Source organism: Manis pentadactyla, chromosome 9 (assembly GCF_030020395.1).
Source record: "Manis pentadactyla isolate mManPen7 chromosome 9, mManPen7.hap1, whole genome shotgun sequence".
Taxonomy (NCBI): domain Eukaryota; kingdom Metazoa; phylum Chordata; class Mammalia; order Pholidota; family Manidae; genus Manis; species Manis pentadactyla.
The window spans coordinates 76,580,501-76,605,312 of NC_080027.1; the positions used below are offsets into that span (position 1 = coordinate 76,580,501).

Below are 24,812 nucleotides of genomic sequence, written 5' to 3' on the forward strand. Positions count from 1 at the left end.
GAATGAGGGTAGATAGAAAAGTGAAGGGAAAGGTCAAAGTCACACTTGCTGGGTCTGCCTGGAATCCCAACCATTCTTCTCTGTAGACAAGGTCTCTCAGCTTCCTCTTGAAATTAAGGTTGATTCTGAATGCTTGTCAAGGGATTCTGATTTTGCACTCTCTGGAAATACCATACCATTTCTCAGGACCAGACAACTTTAAAACAATCTTGTGTAAGTGTTATGGATCGTCTTAGATTCTTTATAAGTGCCTATAGTAATTGTGGGACTCCCTGAGAACTAGATTTCACCATATTTAATATCTATAGGCCTTTAAAAATATATAATTGCACAAACATAATCTCTCCCAACTAGGGTCATTTAGCCACTTGAATACATTCCACAAGACCCTCTTCAAGTATAAATTGTTGGACTAAAGCAACCTATTCAAGCTAAGTCCTGATATAACCACCTTCCAACCTTAGTTTGGTGACCTCTCAGGTATCCGATCCCCCCCCAGTGATCTCACAAGTATTAAGAAATTCCACTTCTAGGAAATTAATTTTGTTCCATTTAAATGACCTAAACCAGAGCGTGTCAAAAGAGCTGAAAGTTTTTAGCTCATATAGCTTTTGTCATCACCAATGAGATGCCACATTGGTTGAATAGTTGAGACATGTTTAATTCTACGCTGGTGTGTATCTCCCAGTCCTACAAGCATTAAGAAATAGAGAACCTGCAAGACTGTGGAATTCACTCTGCACTTAATAGACAAAAAGAAATTTATAGCATAACACTAAGCAGTTGGTTCTGCATGGTTCTCAGAATCCTGAACTATGAAGATGCTACTTCATCGCCTCAAGGAAATGTAAGTGAAGTAGAATGAAACACTTAAACAAGAACAATTCAACAGATATGTTCACTGAATGAGGTTATATTTAGGGCTTAAACTAGTTTCTGAATATCTTCAGTTACATCTCAGGGGATGGGGGGAATGGGGTGAATGAGAACTTAAGCTTTCCAAGTAGTAAGGTTCAAATCATCTGAAACCTATAGGAGGTCAAAAAAAATGAGAACTCTAAAGTAATTAACTCCTTGCTGGCACCAGCACAAGGCGGTAGTGATTCTCAAGTTTAATATATTACACATAATACTACAAAAATAAGCTAAAGTTTTAAGGAATGTCATTACTAAAAGGTTTGAGCTTTTTCACTCCAATCCTGGGCTTTTTGACCAGTAAAACACACTGGTGTGAAAGCCCAGAAAGTACAACAAAGAGGTATACTAACTGACACAATAGCTGGTGCAATTGGCCACAGGCACTTCAGTTTCTGAAAAAGCATGGAACATGTAGATTCCCAAGAAAAAACTGCTTCAGGTATGTGTAGCAGGAAGAAGTGGTAAGTGATCTAACAACATTCACCGGTGGGTACATCTTTCCCACTGCTTTTCTTGCTTGCATATTATTGAGAACAGGGCACGGAAAGACACTGTTTTCTCCAGATGGGGTATTTTTGGTTTTGTTTTGAACAAACACAAGGATGCTATACCCCTGCATCAGTACTCCGTGGCTGGAAACCCTCCCTCCGAAGACTACCCATGTCGAAGCGGGTGGAGACCTCACAGCGTACTAACAAAGTATCATCCTTAATGAAGGTTCTTTGTCTTAGGGCTTCTAGGTGCATAAAAGTCACATAGCCAAAACCTTTTGGGTTCCGTGGGATTGTGGGTCTCTGGAAGGCAAGCAGCTCTGGTTTGGCATCCATTATCTCTTCATGGTTTTGCCTTATAGGTGCTTCAGACTGATCAAGAATTGTAAGGCGTATTGTACCCTGGAAGGGCCAAGGGAGGTGGCTGTCATACTCTCCTTGCATTGTGTGGACAAACAGGGATATGTAGTTTGCACAGCGCTGGGCATTTGGAAGCTGAAGGTGCAGGCGCATGCACAGTTTGTACCCGGGTTTGCCTGTGTAGAATCCAGGGCTATGAATGACAACAGGTTTCTCCTCTTCTTGAGATTTCAAGTGCATCCCAAAGTTACCAATCTTCCAGATGTAAATCCCATTGCACTGCTGTGCTTCCATTTCGGCAACTTTGTCTTCAAGGGTTCGAATAGTTCGTTTGAGCTCATTTACATACATGCTCTGTGTTTCCATTTTAGCAGTCAGCTCTCGGATTTGATGGTCTTGTCTTACAAGGCGACCCTCTAACTGTTGAATGATTTCATGGAAATTCTCGACCTCTGGGTGACATCCAGAGGAAGCCCGGGACACAGAGGCAGAATCATATGGAAACATATCACGTATGGGAGGCATGGGAGCTAAAGCAAGGCTTAAGCTCTGCACAGCCTGGGCCAACATTCTCATGTGTGACTGAGTATTCTCTTGTAGATGGCGTGCCAAGTGATTCCTCTGCATCTAGAAATGGAGCAGAAGCCTTAGATGGAATAGATACTGTGAAGACTAGGAAAGGGACCTAGCCAAGCCAAAAAAAAGTTTTTAGGTAACATCACAACTCCCTTTAGTTCCTCCCAACCTTCTTCATCTTCATTAGAGTCTCAATTCAATGAAATGATCTTGCTTCTTATTTCACTGAAAAACTGAGGCTAGCTGCTGAACACTCTCAGCTTGAACTAAGATAAATCTTCCTCCCACATATAAAAGTATCAGGATCTACATCCATACACCCATCCTTCTCTTCTGATTTAGAGATGATGTCCTGCTTGTCTGAGATTAATGCCTTACCTGGGCTCTAACTGGCATCCATACCTTTACAACTCAGAGGTTTTGCTTAGTTTTCCCATTTCTTCTTTATCTTCAAACATTCTCTTCCCTAACCCTTTCCTCAGAATAAAATTATTAAAGTCTTTCCCATTCAGAAAAAAGGGGTGGGGGGCAGACCTCTCTACTGATCTTGTGTATCCCCCTGGGCTAATACCATTTTCTCTCTCTCCCTTTTATAATCTCAATAGTCCCTCTGCACTGTCCCCAATTCCTCATTTATTTTACAAATATACTACAAATTGGACTTTGTTTTCATATTCTTCTCAGCTTATCAAGAACATCCTAACTGCTATCTGAAAAAAAAACTCATAATGACTTTTATTATAAAAGTAATTTTTATACTTCCCATGTATAAATACATATATACACAGAATTCAAGTATAGTACAGAAAAAGGAAATATAGATGATCATAAAACAAAGTTACCTATTACCTCATGTAACTACTATAAGCATTTTGATACACTTCCTTCAACTCTTTTTCTCTATGTGCACAAATACAGAATCTTGCCACAAAATGTAATCATACCGAATATCATTTGTTCACTTTCTCTTTTAAAGTAATAAATGCATGCTTATTGTAAAAAATATATAAAAAACCATAATGGAAAAGTAGATGTGTAGCTGCACTCTCCAGAAAGAATGGCTTATCACTAAACAGCGTTCTATATCAGATATTTGACACAGCTTATCACTAGTTGTGACTAATTTGACTACTTCAACAATCTCTAATACTGTTCGTTCATCTCCTCTCCTGGTCTAATTCTCTTTCCTGTACATTTTCACTCTAAATGATCTCAATCACACCTTCCTTTATCATCACAAACTACTTCCTCAAATCAGTATGCTGTACCCCAATTCTCTTTGGAGCTTAAGACTACATATACAATGCATGTCAGCCATCTCCATTCCCATTGGTGCCCTCCCCTCCACTCTAACTGAATTTTCTTTATCTACATTTGAGAATTAAAAGAAAAACAAAGGAAACACCTTACCTTTTCATGGCAACCAAAAGTACTGAATGTGCATGGAATTGGGGCGGTAGGACAGTCTAGATCATAATGATTAGGCATCTGAAAACCAAAACAAAGGTTGAAAAATGTTTTTCCCTACATATCATGTCCTAGCTTGATGAGAGCACACTTGAAATGAGGATTTACATTTCATCTGAAGAAAATGATGTATTGTCTATGGATTGCTATGTCTCTGTGCCACGACGGCAGAGATGAGTGCAGTACCTGCAACAGAAACTATGCAGCTCACAAACACTGAAATAATATTTACTTCCAAAAGTCACAGAGAAAGGCAATATCAACATCTTATACCATCCCCCCAAATCACTCAAAATTTATTTCAACATAAATTTGTTTGTTGGGAAATGGTACCCTCTAGTGGCATTTTGGAGAAAAGGCACCTTCTGCTATCAACTACAACTGCAAACTCAACCAGGACTCCCACTGTGATCCAAGGCCATTGAATAGTCAACTGCGGACACTGAAGCCACTGATGGCGCTCATTACTTTCCCAAGGACCATCTCTCATAAATCTTACTTTTTTTTTTAGCTAGGATATGTTTTGGCTACCCAGGGGAGACTCAGATGTTAGAAAGCATTTTTAAGCACAGTAATAAAAGTTCTAAAAAAAGTCTCAGTCTTTGATTTGGAGACTCTGAAACACATTCTTTAAGGTGAGAACCATTATGCAAAATCCTATTCTTTGAAAGTGGTATTAAATTCCCTTTAGAAATTTAGTTTGGCTATAATCACAGATATTTCAAGCAGAAAGGACCTTAGATATCACTTAATCCAATCTTTATTTCACATTATCTAGAAGAGAGGTCAGCAACATTTTTTTGGTAAATGGTCAGATGGTAAACATTTTCAGCTCTGTGGCCCTATGGTCCCTAGTACTCAACTCTACCACTGTGGTACAAAACCATCCATATATAACACACAGACACAAGGGCATGGCTGTGTTCCAATAAAACTTATTTACAAAAACAGACAGCAGTCCAGATTGGCCAGCAGGCTACTCTACTGATTCCTGATCTAGAATATCAGCTTTCTTGTCAGAGGTCAGTAGGCAAGTCAGTGGCAGAGCCAGGATCAAAACCTGTATTTTCTGACTCTTAACCCAGGGTTTTTTTCCCACATTATGTGTTACTTTTGCTGGGTTATGAGACTTCATAAGCAGAAAGAAGTTTAACACCTTCAACCTAAAGCTTTGTTGGAAAAAAATTAAAGGATTCTGTTAACAGACAAATGGAAAAGTTTAGTAGGGTAACAGGTTTTGCTTGCTTCCACACCGTAAGGTATCAGTTATGATCTTTGGGTTTGCAGATCTCATGGGTATATAAATATTTGATGACTAATATTTATATTTTGTGGTTAAACTCACCAAATGTCAAAAGATAGTGATCAGATGGAATTTTCCTTTCTGTATTAATAATAAAAATGTATAGTTTTCTATTACAATTACTACTTCTGATGCTGCCCCATTAGTGGCCTACACAACAACTAAGCAGAGGGGCTAGAGATGCTGGAAATCACAAAATCTCCCAAAAAGTCTCAGAGGCTATAGCTACAAATAATGTTTTGCTACTGAATAAACTTGCTTTCCTCTATTTCATTGTTGTCTCTTAGGCACCTAAGATCTCTGTTTCACAGTGTGTAATATGTATTTCTTAAAGTTATTTTTTTTCTTTAAATGAGGATTTTAAAATTATTTTTATCTTAAAATTATCTTAAAATTGGTTTTGTTGGGAACTTTTATGAATATACACAAACACAGGTATTCTGTTAATGATTTAGGAATTTTAAGTACAGAGAGCTGAGTATTTTATTAAGTATTTATTATATTGATTTATAAGAAAAATTGTCACATATTTCTAATACTTCTTTAACCTATATTCATTTAAAATTTTCAATTAAAAACCCAACTCACTTCTTTAATCTATTTACAGAAATATTAATTTGTGAAAGGGAATTATTATACCTGTTCTCTGATGAGCATGGTATCACAGTATTCACAGATGACATTTGCCAAAGGACAGGTCTGGTCATGGATCTAAATTTTATTAGAGAAATAGAAGAAAATCATGAGGAAAATCTGAAAAAGTTAAAACAACCTATTTTTATAAAAAGCAATCTTTTCACTATGGACAAATTAAGGACATCAATTTGTGCAAAATGAAAATGTGAGAATATACCAAGATTTTTTTTTCTCCCTTAGTGCAGTGATGAAATTCTTCCTACCTTCTAGCTCTTTAAAAGAATATGGTAGTATGTGAAAGAGGATATTTTAAATCACTTAACCTAATGCCAGAGCAACTGTGACTACTTGGACATCATTTACCAATACTGTAATTCTCCAAAGGCACTCTTCCAAAAATTTCTAATAGCATGATGATTTAATTACAGCTCTTATCAAGTGGAGTGAAGAACAGAAGCATTATTAGGGTAGAAGGCTTTGGTGCCCAGTTTCTCATACACCCTAGGAGGGTAGACCTTGCTTTCTAGGATACAATGAATTTAGTTCAGTTGACATGCCAGGAAATAATTAGCTTTCCAGGTCAACTCCATTTAATTTACTGAAGCTTAGGAAGACAATAATTTGCTCTAATTATGCCTCACGTTGATGACTTTAAAAAAAATATTTCATCAACTTAATGAGTACAATATGCTTTATCTCTAAAGAAAGAGGGGAAATTACCAATATGAATTTATAACAAAGAAGCTTAAGGGAAGTACCTTAATCATTATTTAAAAAGAACCATAAATTTTAGGTAGATTATTTTAGTAAAAAGAACAAAGAATGGGGATCCAGCATTAGGATCTCAGTGCTGGTTTTGTCGTTGGCAATATTAATATAAAATAACTTAACCTTTCCACATCTCAGTTTCTAAGTGTAAAAATGTTTTATCATCACAATGCTGTCAGGCACCAGGAATTTTCTTTTCAAAGATAAAAGTTTTAATTGAAATACAACATGTACAAAAAAGTGAATTTGTTGTATGTGTATAGCTCGATGAATTATCACCAGTGGAACACATTGTGGGATTTAACTTATTTCTATAAACGTTTGAACAACTCATCTTTTTCAAAGAGCAAGGTTTGCCTTAACACAGTAATCATTTACTTGGTTGTCCCTAATCCAAGACTGGTCATTAAAATACCACATAGAAAAGTAGATCAGCACATGTCTTTCCTAGATTATGTTACTTGCATCTACTATAGTGGTCGGTAGTATAAACAATCTTTTCTGAGGATATATACACATATAGCACTACATTTATTCACTAAAATGGTTTACTGAACTTTCTTTCTTAAAAATCAATTTTCTCACAACTGATAACATAGACTCAGAACTGGAGTAACATCCTCATCTACCACTAACCCCTTCAAATGTACATTTCCGGCTAACGCTACCAAATGTATATTTTAAAAAAGTCTTTTAAGAATTAGTGGAATTAACAAATCCAACTTAGTACATGCCTCTTTTTCTTCAAATGCCATGGATGCAGCACAGTTTATACAAGAAACCTGTCTCCTTGGACACTCCTTGAGAATGTGAATATTAAGTTGGCATTTTTGGAAGAGATGCTGACATTGGAGACAATTCATGAGAGCAAACTCACAATGTGCTTGGTGATCCTAAAATAAAGAAAAAATAATTGATTAGTATTTGCCAACCCTTAAACTTTCTAAATATAATCTCTTCTAAGAATAGACTGTTCTTTCATTTGTGAACTACAACAAAAAAGCAAAACTGAAGGAACAAAATGGCAGCAGACTCAGAGACTCCAAGAAGGAACTAGTGGTCACCAAAGGGGAGGGGTGTGGGAGGGTGAGTGGGGAGGGAGGGAGAAGGGGACTGAGGGGTATTATGTTTAGTACACATGGTGTGGGGGATCACGGGGAAAACAGTGTAGCACAGAGAAGGCAAATAGACAATCTGTGGCATCTTACTACACTGACGGACAGTGACTGCATTGGGGTATGGGTGGGGACTTGATAATACGGGTAAATGTAGTAACCACATTGTTTTTTCATGTGAAACCTTCATAAGAATGCATATCAATAATACCTTAATAAAAAATTAAAAAAAAAAAAAAAAGAATAGACTGTTCTCTTTTATAGAATTGGCTACTGAATCTACTTTGTCTAGTATGTACCAGAGAACCACAATATGAAGGCCTTAATGATCTTTTTCAAGTAATAGTTGTGAATTGCAAATTTATACAAAGAATGTGAATTCTCAAGTTCATGTATCTAATTAAGGAAGAGAACTGGAAAAATTCAGATCTTCTGATTATCAATTTAATACTGTGTCAAAAGGGCCACTCCTTCAAAAGAAGCTAAGTAAAGGGGGCAAGTTGCAATTAGGCTTAAACTGTTAATTTCAAATAGAATATAAACAATACTGTATTTCTTATAAAATTACCAAGCCAAGAATTGACTGACTTAATTTAAAAGTAAATTCGTTTATCTGACTGCTTCAACTAACGTCCATCTCTAAGAGGACTCCATTTAGTTCATAATAAAACGCACAATTTAGAAAACAGGAAGAAGTATAATGAGGGTATTAAAATGAGGCTACATGGGAATTACTGCTTATTTTAGAGTGAGAGAAACAAAGCTATGGGACTAACATGTGATATCTGTATTTAAAATGCTCTTCAGTTTTCTTCAGACAATGTTCACCTCAAAAAATTGTAGAAGCATACCGATTTCTTTATTATCATCACTGGGGCTAAGCCAGAGTAGACGGATAAGTAATGTCTAGTTTGTATTTGATATTTATATTCAATAATGAAAGGATTGGTATTGATTCAACAAGAATTTACTAAGCAATTATTATATGCTAGGTACTAGGAATACACAGATGAACAGAACAAAGTCCCTATTCTCTAGGAACTATCTTGCATATACACTAAAGGGTAGAGTAACTTTCATACCTCAAGATGCCTCAGCTCCATCTTGTGCAAACAACCTTCATTTGGACACTTCACCATCAGAGAAAGAATCTCTCGTTTTGCAAAGTTGTCAGGAAATAGTTGATTTTCCAGCAGTATTTCATTGTCAACTGGACATTTGTGACCTGCATCCCTAAAGGAAACAAAGAGTTACATACATCTTCACATTAGAATATATAAACTTTAATTTACCACATACAAATTCTCCATTTGTTATTTCCAATGGAAAATAACTTAACACATTATACATTGCATACTATCACCAAAATAAACTATTCTCTTATAAGATGAATACAACCAGAACCATATTCATTACCTATTAAAAACTATGGGAGTTTAGACTGTGGCACTCTAACCAAAGAAGGAGAAAAATTATTTGAATAAAATTATATTTTGATTGGCATAAAATGAAGTAAAAGTTAAGGATGGGAATTCTGGCAATCTGGCAGGCCTATGCTCTGTTAGCAGCTACACAACAACATACTAGTGAGAGGAACTAAATATGCTGTGTATAATACTAATAACATGCTACACTGTACTGGTCAATCATAAGTAAAAATTAAACCAATTAGCAGTATCCCTACGAGGGCACATTTTAAGGTACACTCTGAAAGTCATTACAACACTCTGACTCATGGGCAACAGAAGGTCTCCTTTGTAACTACCGTACAATGTAGGAGGGAGTTAAAGGACCTCTATGTTCTGCTTTCCAGTAGTTTATTCTGTCTTATAGTGGGAAAAATCATCCCCAGGATGCTTGGGTGTCTATCATTCCCATTTAACTTTTTGGATATTTCAATCTTCACTCCAATATGTGGTAGGTCAGGCATGCTATAGGATCATTAATCAATCACTCAAACATTTGTTGAGTACCTCCCATATGTAAACTGACAGGGCTAGTTGCTGTGGTAGGTAAAAGGTGTGGAAAAATGGGGTCTGCCATCAAATGCCTTAGAGCTAATAAAGGTGAGAGACAGAATCAATGTTTATGGGGCCTCTTTAAAATGCACAATGCTATTACACTGTCAAATATTTTCTAAGAAGCATAGAAAGCAATAAACAAATTTATGCATATACGTATACTCAAAATCTAAGCGATGGATATCTAAGAGAAAATATGATGAGCCTTACAAAGTAAACTGGAAACCATTCAGAACATTAGCAATCACTCCAAAAGAAAATGGAATTAGACTGGGATGCGTTTGATTCTGTGAAATACTATAATGGATGAGAAATTTTATTCTTTTAAGAACATTAGAGTCAAAATAAGTGTTGTTTCTGGCTTAGAGAGGCGAATAGGGAAAAAAAGCCTCAGACTTCCTTTTATGGGTTTTACTTCCTTTTCAGACCACTGTCCCACTACTTTCACGAGTATCTTGCTATTAAAAAATTGCTAAAGATTAGCTATCTTCCTGGGCATGGGTGACACTTGGTAAAATACTATATATCAATGATTTGTAATATGGTACTACTTTTACCTAAATATAAATAAAACCATTATAAACAGAAAAAAAAGCTGAACCTTTAACACTGTTCCCATGTATACCCTAAATCAATGGTCTTGACTGGGGCAATTCTGCCTCCCCAGGAACATCTGGCCATGCCTGGAGACACTCCAGGTCACACAACATGGGGGGAAGGGGATACTACACACTACAGCATCCAGTGAGCAGAGGCCAGGGATGCTGTTAAGTCATCCTACAACACACAGGACATGTCTGGCTCAAAATGCCAGTAGCAAGGAGGCTGAGAAAACCTACCCTAAACAGATCTTGCCAATTCAACACTGAGTAACACATTTTTTCCAAAAATTGAAATGAAACACCTGCTTGCTTGTAACTTAAATTAGGCCAAGTCCCAAGTATGGATGTAGTTACCTAAATTCAAGTTTCATAGAAAAGTTAATTTAAAAGTTGAAAGAGAAAATCTTACAAGACCAGTGAATAGCTAGCTTACTCTACTTAAGAAGATTTCACCAATATAGTTACATGCTAATTTATTGAAGAACATAAAATTCCCCCATTTCTTCCATATTTTTGTTCTACAGAGAATTCCTCAGTCACCTAAAAATATTCCCATACACTTTTGAATAACAGTAAAATGTATCTATTTCTTATGAGATGAATTTGAATCATTTGGGGAAATCTCATGTATCTTCATTCAGTTAAAGCAACCAGGATTTACTGAGCATCTACTGTGTGTCAGGCACTGTTCCTAGAACTTGGGAAATATCAAGAAATACAACAGATCTCAACCCCTGTTCTCAAGTAGTTTCTCTACCAGTGGGCAAGCAGACAATAGACATTACCTGGTATTTTAGAAGGTGAAAAGTGCTAAGAAAAAAAAGTAAAGTAGGTAAGAAAGACAGGAAGTGTGAGGGGAGGTGGGCAAGCTGTGGTATAAGCAAGGTAGCCCAGGTACCTATGAGAAAGTCAGATTTGAGCCATACTGGAGGGAGTGAAGAGCATTAGCTAGGCAGTTAACTGAAGTAAGCGTGTCCTAAGCAGAGAACGGCTATAGCCAATTCCCCAAGTCAGGAGCAGGCTTGACATGTTCAAGCAGCAGCAGCAGAGTAAACTGGTGGAAGGAAGTCAGCAGAGCAGAGAGGAGATCAGAAAACGGATTATGGTTCTATCATACAGAGGCCTTACAAGGACACTGGATTTTACTCCCAGATGATCTGCTGCAATATTCTGAGCAGAGATGACATAATCTTATTAAGTTCACTGTTGTACTGAGAACAGTCTGCCAAGGAAGGCAAGGGTAGAATAGGGAGGACTGAGAGCTGATGGTGATTCAGTTGGCAGTGAAGGGGATTTATTTTGGATGTATTATGAAGATAGAGCCATCAATTAATACTTTCTTTAAAAATACTGGTTATTTTACATTTGTCCAGCTATTAGGTAGCAGGTAAAAATTTAATCAGAATAACTGATCATTTACAGAGTGAAGGTCCTTTGTATGGTTGAGATTATCATATTCTAGTCACATCATCATTTAAGGTGCACTTATTTTATTATATTCTTAAAGCATAGAGACTTACCCCCTAGTCTGCAATAGAATTCCTTTAAATAGAAGCAGCTATTTATTTACTTATTTATTTATCTGAGGCTCAGGAGAGGGACAAGATAGTAGTTACCCTTCATACCACAGTAAGAACTGGAATAAGAATCTAAATCCCTCAATTTTCTATCCATTATCTTTTTTCCCTAAGCAGCTTTTTTAGGTATAAGACTACGCGTGGGATAACTGTGTTTTATATAACAATGTTCTCTGAATTTGGTTCTGTTATAGGACACGGATCTTTCTTATGTCACGTACCTTATTGATTTGATGATACAGGCTTTGCAGAACCTGTGGCCACAGGGTGTTTGCACTGCTTCCCGTAACGCCATCAAGCAGATGGGGCATTCATACTTGCTTTCCAGGGGTGGGTCAAACTCCACATCATACCCCTGGATCTCTTCTACAAAAGAGCTGGAGAGGTTCCCTGTGCTGGCAGTTCCACTCACACTGTCGTCTTTTGCTGCAGTGCTACAGGAGCTGGCCATGGCTGCACAGCAGTCACCTTCAGACTGGCTGGATCCACAGCTGTTTTCACAGTTTAGCAGACTCATAGTAACGTGATTAGCAACAGTCCTCTAGAATTAGCAATACAAAGAAGTGTCTTAACATGCATATACTTACATACACATATATATCATAGCTTATCTATGCAAGCTACCTTTTAATGCTATACATTAGCTGTGTTAATATTACTTATAAAAAACACAAAGTTTTTGAGCTTTACTTCATGATTACTATTTTATAGTAAGTTAAAGAGTTCATGATCTAGTAGAAAGACAGACATAAGGGTAAAAGAAAAAAAGCACCCCAGTTGTAATGCTTAGTTATATTGTAATTATCTGTGTATGTCTGCTTCCTGTAACTGAAGTCAAGAATTTAACTTTCATATCCTCAGTAGACCTTTCAGATATTAAGTGTTCACTAAGCCTCTGCCGAAGAACTTCCTTGTGTTGCTGAAGTTCCTTCAAGTATCCTGAGCTGAAGAGCACAGGATGACCAGAGGCAGTGCAAGGAAGAGCAAAGCACAAGGCAATCGGGTGTGATTCTGGGTAACTAACCATTTGTATCTTGGTTTCCTCTAGGTCTAAAATTCTCTAAGTACTTCGAAATGCTCAGTGTGGGAATTTCGATTATGTAGAAAGAATGGAATTGAAAAGTTTTTATTTGTATGCCCTTTGCCTTCAGTCTGGTCAAGTGACTATGTTTCATTATTAATGACTGGAAAAACAAGTGAGGTTTCCCTTGCCTGTGGAAAACTACTGCTTTCACGGTGAGTGATCCCTTTGGATCCTGTGGGATTTCACAGGACAGGATACTTTCAAATTCTAAACCACCAATATGGTATTTATGGGTTAGAAGTTAATGGCTGAAAGCAACTCACAGCCTGTGTAACCAGGTGCCTGTTGTACATAATTATCACTGAGGAAAATTCCTAATATGTGCCAGATAGAATTTCAGAAACAGAATGCAAGCTTCCAGTCAATATGGTAGACAATTATCCTCCTGCCTGTCTTATTTTTTATGACAATCCTGGCTTCCACTATGCCAAACAGTGGATTAAGACAGTAATTCTGTGTCTTTTCATCACTACAGGTATCTTCCTCTTCGTCTCCAAAAGAGCTGGAGTACCACTTGAGAAGCACTAGAAAGGATGAGGCACTGTCTGGCTGGAAAGGGCAATACGCGAAGCGGTGAAGAGCTCGGCACTGGAATCAGATGATTCGGGTTTAACTCTTTTCTTCACCACTTGGTGTATGACTTAGGCAAGTTATATAACCTCTCTATGCTTGTTTCCTCATATATAATTAGGGATACTAACAGAATCCACCTCAGAATTTACTTAGAGGATTAAATGTGGTAACATGTAAAAAGCACTTAGAACAATGCCTGCAAGTAAGAATGAGTTGTTATTATGTGCAGCTCAATACAATGATTTTAGTTAATAATTTTACTGTGTCCCCTTTACGTAAGTAGAAACTATGGAGCTTAAAAAAGGTAAAGTACCTTGCCGAGGACTGCCCAACAAATAAGTAACAGAATTGGGATCAAAACCTAAGTCTACTTGACCCATGAGCCTGGACACTTTGTACTGTGCTATGTTCGTCTCGTTGTGTTTTAATGAATTTGTCAATAAAGCTGCATTTGAAATTTCTTTCCCTTTATTTTTATCACACCAGACTAAGGTGCTGAACACAGCTTCTATTAAACATGAGCTGTCCTGTGTTATGATGCTGCATTGACAGAATCAGTAATGAAAAAGGGCACTTTATTTCTTACTTTTTCAGTTTCAATGTAGTATTTTTGAAAAGTTAGAAACAATCCCAAAGCCTTATTAAAGCTAAGGCAGATTTTTAGGGAGGATTTGGTACAAATTGAGAGGGAGGAAGAGATGGCCAGACAGAGATGGTGGAACTAGCCATTCATTACACATGCACTCCAGGATAGGGTATAAGGCCCCTATTATACTCTCCAAATCTGAGAGATGACACTGTTACATACACTAGGGTTTATATCCTTTGTCATTTTTCTTCCCAGACACATATTTTTTGTTTCCAATTCCTTCCTTAGGTATATTTCCTAGAAGTAGAATTATTAGATCAAAGGGTATGCAACTTTTTGAGGTTTCTGACAGATAATGCTGCTTATCTAATATGTATCAAAGGCTTTTTTTAATGCCCACATCCAAAAACAGAGTAAGCATGAGAAAGCCCACTTTATATATCCTTAACAACTCTAGGGATATTTATCTTCTGAATCTTAAATCATTTTATTTTTTAAAAGTAAAACCACTTTTGAGAAATTAGTATTTGTTATTTGTTGAACAACACATACAAAGGTGCTAGTCAGAAGGAAAAGACAAAAGTTAATGAGCCAAATTTACTTTTTCTGCCCACATGTTCAGTTAAAATTCAGCTTATTGGATAGTCTATATACCATACAGGTCAACAGACTTGAAGGTCTTTAGATATTTGAAAGGGACCTTTTACATCAAATGTGTTCCTAAGAAAACCTGTCTAATCAGTCACAATTCTTTAAAAGGAATTCCACTGCAGGGATGCAGTTTAAGACATAAAAGTGAGTGCTCTTAAAAATCTAGATGCCCTCTGGCAAAACTGTATAGCTACATGCAAGAGAATGAAAATGGATTATTGTTTAACCCCATACAAAAAATAAACTCAAAATGGATCAAAGACCTGAATATACGTTATGAAACCATAAAACTCTTAGAAGAAAATATAGGCAAAAATCTCTTGAACATAAACATGAGCAACTTTTTCCTGAATGCATCTCCTTGGGCAAGGGAAACAAAATAAAAAATGAACAAATGGGACTACATCATGCTAAAAAGCTTCTGTACAGCAAAGTGTAAGGCTGAGAGCACTGACAGGAGGAGCAAGCACGTCGGACACTGATGACGTATCAAAGTCCCCGGCTGCTGCCCCTGCCACGTCGGACCCTGATGACATGTCAAAGTCCCCAGCTGTTGCACCCTCCCAACCTGATATGTTAGTCAATCCTCGCACAGCTGTAAATGTAAGCTCTGCCTCCCCCTACCTTCTTTAAAAACTCGCTGCCTGTCTGCTTACGCGCGAATTCCCCAGCCTCTATTTCTGTAGACTGAGGAAATCTCGCCAGGGTGTTTACGTTCAAATAAATTACCTGGCCCTTTGTTGCCTCTCTTCGCCTGCTTATTTTGGCTAGAATTTATCTTACACAAAGGACACCATCAGCAGAACAAAAAGGCAACCTACAGTATGGGAGAATATATTTGTAAATGACATATCCCACAAGGGGTTAACATCCAAAATATATAAAGAACTCACATGCCTCAACACCCAAAAAGCAAATAACTCTATTAAAAAATGGGCAGAGGATATGAACAGACACTTCTCCAAAGAAGAAATTCAGATGGCCAACAGGCACATGAAAAGATGCTCCACATCACTAATTATCAGGGAAATGCAAATTAAAACCACAATGAGATATCACCTCACACCAGTTAGGATGGCCAACATAGAAAAGACTAGGAACAACAAATGCTGGAGAGAATGTGGAGAAAGGGGAACCCTCCTACGCTGTTGGTGGGAATGTAAACTAGTTCAGCCACTGTGGAAAGCTATATGGAGGTTCCTGAAAAACTAAAAATAGAAATACCATTTGACACAGGATTTCCACTCCTTAGAATTTACCTTAAGAATGCAGTTTCAAAAAGACATATGCACCCTTATGTCTATCACAGCACTATTCACAATAGCAAAGAAATGGAAGCAACTTAAGTGTCCATCAGTAGATGAATGCATAAAGATGTGGTACATATACACAATGGAATATTATTGAGCCATAAGAAGAAAACAAATCCTACCATTTGCAACAACATTTATGGAGCTAGAGGGTATTATGCTCAGTGAAATAAGCCAGGTGGAGAAAGACAAGCACCAAATGATTTCACTCATTTGTGGAGCATTAAGAACAAAGCAAAAACTGAAGGAACAAAACAGCAGCAGATTCACAGAACCCAAGAATGGACTAATAGTTGCCAAAGAGAAAGTGCCTGGGGAGGGTGGGTGGGAAGGGAGGGAGAAGGGGAATAAGAGGCATTACGATTGGCACACAGCACACATAATGTAGGGGTGGGGCACGGGGACGGCAGTATAGCACAGAGAAGACAAGTAGTGACTCTATAGCATTTTATTATGCTGATGGACAGTGACTGTAATGGGGTATGTGGTGGTGACTTGATAATGGGGGAAATCTAGTAACCACAATGTTGCTCATGTGATTGCATATTACTGATACCAAAAAAAAAAAAAACCTAGATTCCCTCAATTCTCACAGTACTTTTCTTGCTTTAAGTAGTAATACAGAACCTTTTTATCCTCCAAATAAACTTGTTCAGATAATTGCTCTCTGCTGAGTATAGTTCCATTTTTCTATACTGCAAAGGGAAAATTAAGCTAAAAACAGTATTTTGGTTGCCATTCAGTATTTTTATGTTTACTCTTTCTTTTTGGCAAGCTAAAACATTTTCCCCTTTACTCTTTGGGATTGTGATGACTTAACTTAGTGAAAATCACTTTTCTAACTGCAATGAGTAGCTATTTTAATTAACACTAAGAAGAATCAGAAGTAATTTGAGTCAACTATAGAAGATATCTGGCACCAATGCAGAAAATATTATGCTCTCTTAGGATTCTTTTTGATCTCATATGGTGCCACAGTATCCACTTCATGTATGCTACAAGAGCAGGCCTGGGATAGAATGTTGGCTTTCCATCAGCTAAAATAAGTTAAGTGTTAATACATATTCTTATCTGTAAAATAAAGATTTCTTATAGCTTCTATTCTACTCCGACATTCAGAATTTATGTGGCTTTTTACATGGATTAAGAGAAGTGATGGAACAAAGTTTAAGTTGTTCCTTGGCTTGTAGGTTAAGAACTTCATAATTGCAATTACCTTTTGGAGTTGTGAATCTAGTACAGTAAGAAGTTAAAAAAAAAAAAACAGAGACCAACCTTGAAAATTCCCTGAGCAGACAAAACCAGTTTATTCATACAGGTAAAGCTTAATTCAGCTTATTGTGCTACCTTGATCTGGGTCATTTCTTGCTTATACCTCTGGAAATCACAAGCAAAACCTTATCTGTTTTCCAAGATCAAGATGAAGTAACCACTGACCAACTCCCTATCATTTAAGAAAATTCTAATATTCTAGCCTGTCACTGTGAAGAATGAACAGTCACTGCTTTCACACTACATAAACTGCCTTATATTATATACCCGTGAGCCTCATCCCATGTTTTGGTTTGAACCCACCCAGTCTGCAAACTGTCTTTTTTATGGTGTGTGAGCATTTAACTTTTATATTTACTTCTTTGGTGATTCATTGGTTTTATTTCTGTTATTTCTAAACACCTGATAAAGCACTGCCTTAATTAAATATTTTGGGATGTAACCACTGTCAACTTATTTTGACTGAAAAATAAATATTGACTATACCCTTGTCATAAATCATGGCTTAAATCCACATATTAGTATCTGGGTATATATTATAATCCAAAGAGTTACTATCAAATATCTTGGGGAAGAGGGAATAGGGTGATGCACAAAAATTTGGCCCTCTAAAATAACAGATGTTAAAGAGAAAAATGTTCCAAGCAAATGCACAAGTTAAGACCTGAACTGGTCAATTTTAGGTCAACAGAAATTCATTCACAGCTGAACATATAACTCATATATAGCAAACCATTCAAAACAAAATACTGAGAAATTACCTTTAATTTGCTACTAGCTCTAGAAACAGGAAACCATTATCAACTCCTTAAAATCTATTCAAAAAATGCAAAGACCTGCAAATATGTTGCAATGGCCAAAAAGGGCAGCCAAATAGTCCACTGTTACATCTTAATTTTGAAACAAATTCAAATTCCCCGTCCTAGGCACTTTTTGTTGTCCTCCAGGAGACAAAGATTTGAACACCTTCTTTCAGAATCCAAATAGCAACATATTTATCAGCACCACATAACCAAATTTATCACAGTAAAGATCTCAAGTTACAATGCTGAAATACTGCGAAGTATATAGCTGATCATCACACGGGCAACAACTGCCTTAAACACGTTTCTTCTTTAAGTCACAAAAGTGGCCACACTGTCTTTAGCCCACTAATCTCAAATCAAAAAAGCCCCTTCTACCCTCCCTACTATTTACAGGGGAATGGATAAAATGCGAGCGGCCAGGTTCACAAGGCCAACACTCAGAACTCCACAAGTTCTTCTCGTTTCTATGCCTCTGTAGAAAGACATTTAAACTTGCTCTACCAAGAAACTACAAATACTATATATTCAAGCTGCTAATACTTTAGGTGCTTTCTGTTCACATTCAAGATAGTCCTTACTCTCATCCGGAGTTCCCCTAAAGCCAAATAACTAGGAACAGCTTTATCAACCCAGAGTCTGGAACAATCGTAGAACCACTTAGTGCAGGGGCGGGGGAGAAACATTCTTGTCATCCGAACCTTTTTAAAAAACTTGCTGCCTGGGACCTCTATCGACTTCAACAGAGAACCTAAAAATAGCGTTCTCCTAACAGCGACTCTAGGAGTCGGTGGGAACGTAAAAAGGATTTCATTAAAAAAAATTTTTTAAAGCTGGTAACAGTTCCGCGGGACGAGAAAATCCAAGAGGCAGTTTCCTTTTCTGGAAACGCGACTGTGCGTGTGAGGGCAGGTAGGTTGAGGACGCTGGCGCGGGGCTCCCACCGGGGAGACGGCTAGCGGGAGGGAGGTCCCCGCGGGTAGGAATCAGAGGGGAGGGCCGGCGTCCCCAGCCTGCGGGAAGCCGGGGGGCAGGGGGCGGCGTCCCCAGCCTCTGAAAAGAGAGGCCGCGGCCACAGGCACAAGACCTCGGAAGGAAACTCACCGCTCTCGTCCGCTGGGCCGCCGACTCCACCCGGCCGCAAGACTCCGCTCGGCACGACGCCGGGAGAGGCCCTGCACCGCGCTCTGAGCCCAGGCAGCCCGGAAGCCTACTTCCCGGCCCCCGTAGGCCGCTGTTGCTGCGTCCCGGGGGCCGCCCGGACTGCCAGCCCCGGCCGCGGAGGACCCTACTTCCGCCTCCTCTGCCCGCCCGAAGGAGCAAGGGGCGGGAGCGGGCGGAGGAGGAGACAGAGTGGCCGCTCGGGCCTGCGCGCCCCCTGGCGGCGGTCCTCCTCGGGCTCGCGCACTGGGGCGCGGGCGCGGGACAGGTCCAGCTGTCAATCCAGCACGCTCCCGCTGGGCTTCCTTTCCCTCTCGGTTCTGTATCCCACCTGGGAATCCATACACTGCAGTCCTGAACTGTTTGTCTGTGTCTATGTAAACTGCAGTAAGAGCTATAGCTATGAGAAGATCTGTCCCGGTGCAACTGTGATCTGGTGAAGTGCAGAATCAGCAGCAACGCAAACTTTGTTTTTATAGTTTCCTTATCCCAGCCGGAGAAAACCCCAACCGTGCTACAGCGCGCAACTCTCGGGATCCTAAACCATCCCCAACTCCACCGTTCTGGCCAAGGAAGTTTCCGTCATGGGTAGAACCCTGTATTATCACTTGGTCTAAGGGAGTCCAGCCCATATAGTAAATATTTCTTTGAAACTGCTGCCAACACCATCATAAGAAAACTATTTTGAATTCCCTGTTTTATTGGACACAAAGGTCTAGGGAATGTTACAGGCACTTCCCAGGAGATACACAAAAGATTTTCACACACCTCTGCAAATTCAACTTATCTAGTTCATCTAGCGAATGTATATAGGTTGGTGGTTTTTATGTATACATATCCTGAAACCAGGGTGCTTCATTCAAATCCAGTTTATTTCCTTTTATAAATTACATGACTTTAAATAATTTAATCTGACTTTCTTCAATTTTAATCTCATAGTAAAATGGGGATAATAGTATTTGCCTCACAGGGTCGTTGGAACAGTGAGCCAAGTTAGCACATGTAAAAAAAATTATTTGAAACTATCTGGGATAGTATGTGCTCAATAAATGTTAACAATACTGTATTTCCTCCCTTCTGTCTGATAATATTCATAGAAAATGCTGTTTTCAAGATAAGAACCTGTCACTGATTCTCAGATTCTATCTCCCCCTCTCTTTTTAAAAAAGTAAATGTATTTTGAAATATTTAAGACATAAAAAATATAAAAAACTATACATGCACTTCTGTGTGCTTACCACACAGCTTGAGAAATGAAACAGTGCCAGTAGAACTGCCAGCTTGTGTGTATCCCACTCCAGTGGCCTTATAAAAATAAATCCTATATGGGATGGAAAAGAGATGATACGAAATTGAGAGATGGAGAAAAGGAAGAGCAAGGGAGTTAGACTCCCCTCTACTTATTAGTATGAGCTTGAGGGCAAGTTATGTAACCTCCATGAGCTTCAGTTTCCTAAACCATTAAAAGGGGATAATATCTACCTTACAGGGCTAAGTAAGAATCAAGTAATAAAAATGTGTATGAGAGAACCCGGCACTGGGCTGTCAAAAAGATTAGGTGTTCTGTGTGTGTTCCTTTGCACAATCTTCATAAGTCTTCTCAAGGGACCTCCTCATACTTCTACAAATTGTATTTATTCTTCACAGATTATATATGATGGAGAATTTTAGTGTTCACCATGCCCTGGGCCCACAGGAAACTTGTACTTCTTTGTCCCCTTGCAGTCAGGCAGGGCTATATGACTATTTCTGGCCCACAGGCTATGAGGGGAAGGGATGCATTTCATTTCTAGGCCAAAGCGTTTGTTTTTCATTATAAGCCCTCTTCCCTGAGTAGCAACCAATGGGGTCAGGGGAAAACTATAAGAGGGTAGATCACAAAATTGCTGTATGAAGGGCAGATGCCTTCAAAGTCAATCCACCATATAATTCCTCAGATTCAAAAAAGACATATGCACCCTTATGTTTATTGCAGCACTATTTACAATAGCCAAGAAATGGAAGCAACCTAAGTGTCCATCAGTAGATGAATGGATTAAAGAAAATATGGTACATATTCCCAGTGGAATACTACTCAGCCATAAGAAAGAAACAAATCCTACCATTTGCAACAACATGGATGGAGCTAGAGGGTGTTATGTTCAGTGAAATAAGTCAGGCAGAGAAAGACAAGTGCCAAATGATTTCCCTCATTTGTGAAGTATAACAATGAAGCAAAACTGAAGGAACAAAATAGCAGCAGACTCACAGACTCCAAGAAGGGACTAGCGGTTACCAAAGGGGAGTGGTGGGGGAGGGTAGGTCGGGAGGGAGGGAGAAGGGGATTGGGGGGGTATCATGATTGGTGCACATGGTGTGTGTGTGGGGTTACAGGGAAGACAGTGTAGCTCAGAGAAGACTAATAGGGACTCTGTGGCATCTTCCCACACTGATGGACAGTGACTGCATGGGGAGGGACTCAATAATAAGGGTGAATGTAATAACCACATTGTTTTTCTTGTGAAATCTTCATCAAAGTGTATATCAATGATACCTTAATAAAAAAAAAGTCAATCCACCTACATTGACTTGATATCAAGAAAAATATCTGTCATTTAAGCATTTAAGGTGCTAGGATTGTCTTTTCTGCAGCATAACACAGCCTATCCTATGCACAGTTCCTCCTTGAAATAATTTATGATAGTCTGTACCCCTACTGGACTATAAATTGGTAAATCAATGTTCTGCTCCTGGCTCTGCCTCTTATTAAAACTGGGACCTGGTTTGGTGTTCTCATCAATTAAGTTGGAATTAAATCTACCCTGTCTTCTTTTCAGAGTTTTTATGAGTTCAGATGAGGTCATATATGTAGAAATGCTTTGCAAACTAGGAAGTCCTGTGTAGATGGAAGGAATTGAATATTGTTTTTAGTAGAGTTATATGTAAAGCAACCACAATGCCCATGTTTTCTGAAATGCTAATTTAAAATATTTTATCCAATAGTACTTATAAGTCAAATGTGTATGAAAATACAGTCATGGTATCATTCCTGGATTGCTGTTTTTTACATTTTATTTGAAAAATGAAATAAGATATGCCTTGTAGGCTGTCTTGGTGGGGTTTAGGGGTAGTGGTGGGAGAGTGAGATTCTTCCCCAAACATTTAGAAACAAGATGGCTCTCCAGGAGTTAAATTATAAAATTAAAACACAATTTATTAGTTCAAAATATATTCATTGAACAACCATTATGTGTGTGTGTGTGTGTGTGTGTGTGTGTCAGCTTTGAAGATGGTATTTATGCACTTGTGTGATCCCCTTCCATAGCAAATAGGGCTATTGTGGAAATGACAGAATATGACTTCCCAAGCTAACTTATAGAAGACACTGCAGCTTCTGTCTTGCTCTTTCTTAAATTACTTCCTGTAAGAGAAGCCACTGCACTGTCATGAGGACACCAAGAAGCCCTATGGACCAGCCCATGGAATGAGGAACTGAGTCCTCCTGCCAACAGCCAGTGAGTTGCTGAGGCTTCCTGCCAAAACCTTGTGAGTAGTCTACTTGGAAGTGGATCTTCCAGCCCCAGTCAAACTCTCAGATAATGCAGCACCAGCTGACGTCTTTACAATAGCAGAAGCTTCAGTAGCAGGCTTCAAACTGGGTTGGACACACTCCTAAGGAAACAAAGGCTTTCAGTAAGATGCCTGTACCTGGTTAGCTTTAAAGGAATTGATTTTTAGATATGAAATTCTCAGAGCATTCTTTTCTAAAAGATGATCTACTTAATTATCCCAGCCCCGCTCCCATTTTACAGAGGAAAAACAAACTTTTCACCCATGCTGAATTTTGACTATGTAATGATATGTGCATGGCCCTAAAGTGCAAACCCTCCAGGGTTTCAAAGGAACCAAGTAAAGAATTCACAGCTGCTACAGGAGAATTTCTTGGAGAACAAGGAGAAATTGAATAAGAAATATACTAAGTAACTGCATCTTACATCACTCAGAGGACAAATTCAAGACAAACCTCAGTGTTCTATCATTCCACCAATCTTTCCCTCTTTCTTTCTTTCTTTCTTTCTCTTTCTATCTCAACAACCATCCATTCATCTATCCACCCATCTGTGATAGTAATGTTTATTTTAGAATTAAAATTCACAAATGAGATTGTTTTCATGATGTATATTACTAGATTTATTTTAATTGAAAACTCTTGTAAAGTGAATCTCATTGGTTGAATTGGTTTGTCAGTGGAGACCGGTTTTGTTAATTAGATTATGTTATGGATTCTTCCCATAAATCGAATGAGAATTGAATGAGCTGTATGTGCAGCTCCAAAGCCTTGTCAAGAAATAAGTAAAGTATGTGTAAAATACACAATATGGTAGAATCATACCCTTTACAATTATTTGAATATACCATAAAAATTTTAGATGCCAACCTAAAAGTGTGCAATGGAATATATCATCTTACATAGTTATAAAATCACTCTTAAGGGACAGGTGAGAAAAAGCAAAGAAGACAACTGAGCTAGAAAATGGCAAGAGGTAGACTTGGGCTAGATCATGCAGAGTCTGTAATCCTTGAGAAGAAAAGCTTGGAAGGGATACAATGTTATATATGGTAATCATGCAGGTTGCTGTGTAAAGAATGGGGACAAGGATAGAAACAAGGGACAGTAGTCCGTGGGCAGGTGAGTAGGGGAAGGTTGCAGTGGTCCAGAAAAGATGACTTGAACTAAAGAGTAACAATTGATATGATTAGAAGTGGACAGGTTTTGGATACATTTTGAATGGAGAGTCCCATGTCATAGAACTTGCTGATTGGGTGTGAGCTGGTGATAGCCACGGACTTTGATATTTTTGATGAGCAACTGATCAGATAGAGAAAAATGAGAGAGGAACAGGTTGGAGAGGAAACAATTAAGAGTTCTATGTTAGATCTGCTGAGACTTGAGACGCTTTCTGGTGCCCAGTTAGAGACCTTTAGTAAGGGGCAGAATTTAAGCCTCTGAAGTTTGAGGGAGAGAACAGGTCTAGAGTTACAAACTCAAATGAGCAATAGCCATATAGTTAGAGCCACCTGAATAATATCACCTAGCGGGTTGTATTTAGGGAAGAGTTGCAACCTGGTACTTGCAATATGGATACTAGCACCTTAGAGTCAGAATCTTTCTCATGCCAAAAACAAAAAAAAATCAATAAAGAGGTAGGTATGTTAACCCTTGATAAAACTACTGATCAAGAAAGAATGAGTCAATCAAAAGAATAATTAGATATGATGGAACCTAGATAAAGGTCAGAGATTCAGTGCAGCATTTCCCACATACATTCTGTTTGGGAGGAAGAAGAGCCCTGGCTTAAAATCTCTCTGAGGCTGTCCATTTGGAAAGGCAGGGATTTTGGAGATGGCCTGATGTCATCAATCTTTGAGTTGTAAAATCAATCACCTATTGAATGATTTCATGATCACTAATGGTGGCTAAACAAAGCCAAAGGAGCACATGAAGGAATGTGACCCAATATCCTGGGCTTAGAATACACCCCATGCATAGTAAGT

General features: G+C 38.4%; 1 protein-coding gene across 1 annotated transcript; it reads right to left on the reverse strand.

The window, feature by feature from the left end:
* Window positions 1-894: 894 nt before the first annotated feature.
* TRAF6 (TNF receptor associated factor 6) lies at window positions 895-19,434 on the reverse strand. Its single transcript, XM_036891735.2, has 7 exons — window positions 19,221-19,434; window positions 12,056-12,375; window positions 8,717-8,867; window positions 7,254-7,412; window positions 5,755-5,826; window positions 3,756-3,833; window positions 895-2,396 (listed from the first exon to the last, which is right to left on the reverse strand). Exons 2-7 carry the CDS (start codon window positions 12,349-12,351, stop codon window positions 1,524-1,526), a joined length of 1,629 nt encoding a protein of 542 aa, XP_036747630.1. The 5' UTR covers window positions 12,352-12,375; window positions 19,221-19,434; the 3' UTR covers window positions 895-1,523.
* Window positions 19,435-24,812: the final 5,378 nt, after the last annotated feature.

What these genes read in the sequence shown, in the direction of transcription:
- TRAF6 (XM_036891735.2), bottom strand. Translation starts at nt 12,351, where the DNA reads ATGAGTCTGCTAAACTGTGAAAACAGCTGTGGATCCAGCCAGTCTGAA. An exon ending in TGGCATTTGAAGAAAAAGAG is followed by an intron (nt 5,827 to 7,253) that starts GCATGTACTAAG and finishes AATAAAATTTAG; the next exon opens with ATCCATGACCAGACCTGTCC. An exon ending in CCATGCTCATCAGAGAACAG is followed by an intron (nt 3,834 to 5,754) that starts GTATAATAATTC and finishes TTTGGTTTTCAG; the next exon opens with ATGCCTAATCATTATGATCT.